This window comes from Meleagris gallopavo, unplaced genomic scaffold, assembly GCF_000146605.3.
Source record: "Meleagris gallopavo isolate NT-WF06-2002-E0010 breed Aviagen turkey brand Nicholas breeding stock unplaced genomic scaffold, Turkey_5.1 ChrUn_random_7180001855080, whole genome shotgun sequence".
Taxonomy (NCBI): domain Eukaryota; kingdom Metazoa; phylum Chordata; class Aves; order Galliformes; family Phasianidae; genus Meleagris; species Meleagris gallopavo.
The window spans coordinates 1-710 of record NW_011121450.1 but is presented as its reverse complement, the minus strand read 5'-3'; the positions used below and the strand labels follow the sequence as shown (position 1 = coordinate 710).

Below are 710 nucleotides of genomic sequence, written 5' to 3'. Positions count from 1 at the left end.
CCTTAGCAGGGCAGGCAGCTACTGCCAGAGAAGCGGCTGCCCAGGCCAGAGATGCCAAAGCCACCGGAGGAGATGGGCACTCCCTCATGGCTCAGGATGCTGCCCACAGCAGCGGAGGTGCTGGAGCCCACAGCGGTGTTCTGGGGGAAGGAGCTGAGGATGGGTCCGGGCAGGGTGACCACCACGGGAGAGGGCTGGATCACCACGCGGGAGTCCTGGCACCGGCGCACACAGGGCTCGTTGCAGCTGTTGGCCAGCGGGGTCGGGCCACAGGGACGGCACAGATCGAAGCAGGACATGGCTGTGGGATGGAGGTGGGCCTGCAGACAGGACAGCCAAACACACACAGCGTGAGCAGTAGGCTGGTGGTATACTCACCAAGAGAGGATGCTCAGGCTGGGAAGCCTGTACAGGCAGCGTGGGTACAGAGAGTGTTCTGATCCCCAGGAGCCCCAGCAGAGACACACCACTGCCTTCTCCCTCCTCCCTCCACCCCCCACATTTGCAATCAGATAAGTGCAGGTGGGCGGACCACAAAGGAGCAAGGCTCACATCAAGGTCTGCATGGAGGCAACGACTCCCTGGAAGCCAGAAGAGCAAGAGGAGAAGCAGAGAAAGTGGAGAGTGAGGAGAAGACCATTGCAGCTCACCTTGTTCACCAAAGCGGAGAAGGCAAGAGAAGTGGATGTGAGAGCCTGGTGCTGGACTGG

General features: G+C 61.3%; 1 protein-coding gene across 1 annotated transcript; it reads right to left on the bottom strand.

The window, feature by feature from the left end:
• Nucleotides 1-2: 2 nt before the first annotated feature.
• LOC109364415 (feather keratin 1-like) lies at nucleotides 3-474 on the bottom strand. The gene has a single exon (XM_031557550.1). It carries the CDS (start codon nucleotides 297-299, stop codon nucleotides 3-5), a length of 297 nt encoding a protein of 98 aa, XP_031413410.1. The 5' UTR covers nucleotides 300-474.
• Nucleotides 475-710: the final 236 nt, after the last annotated feature.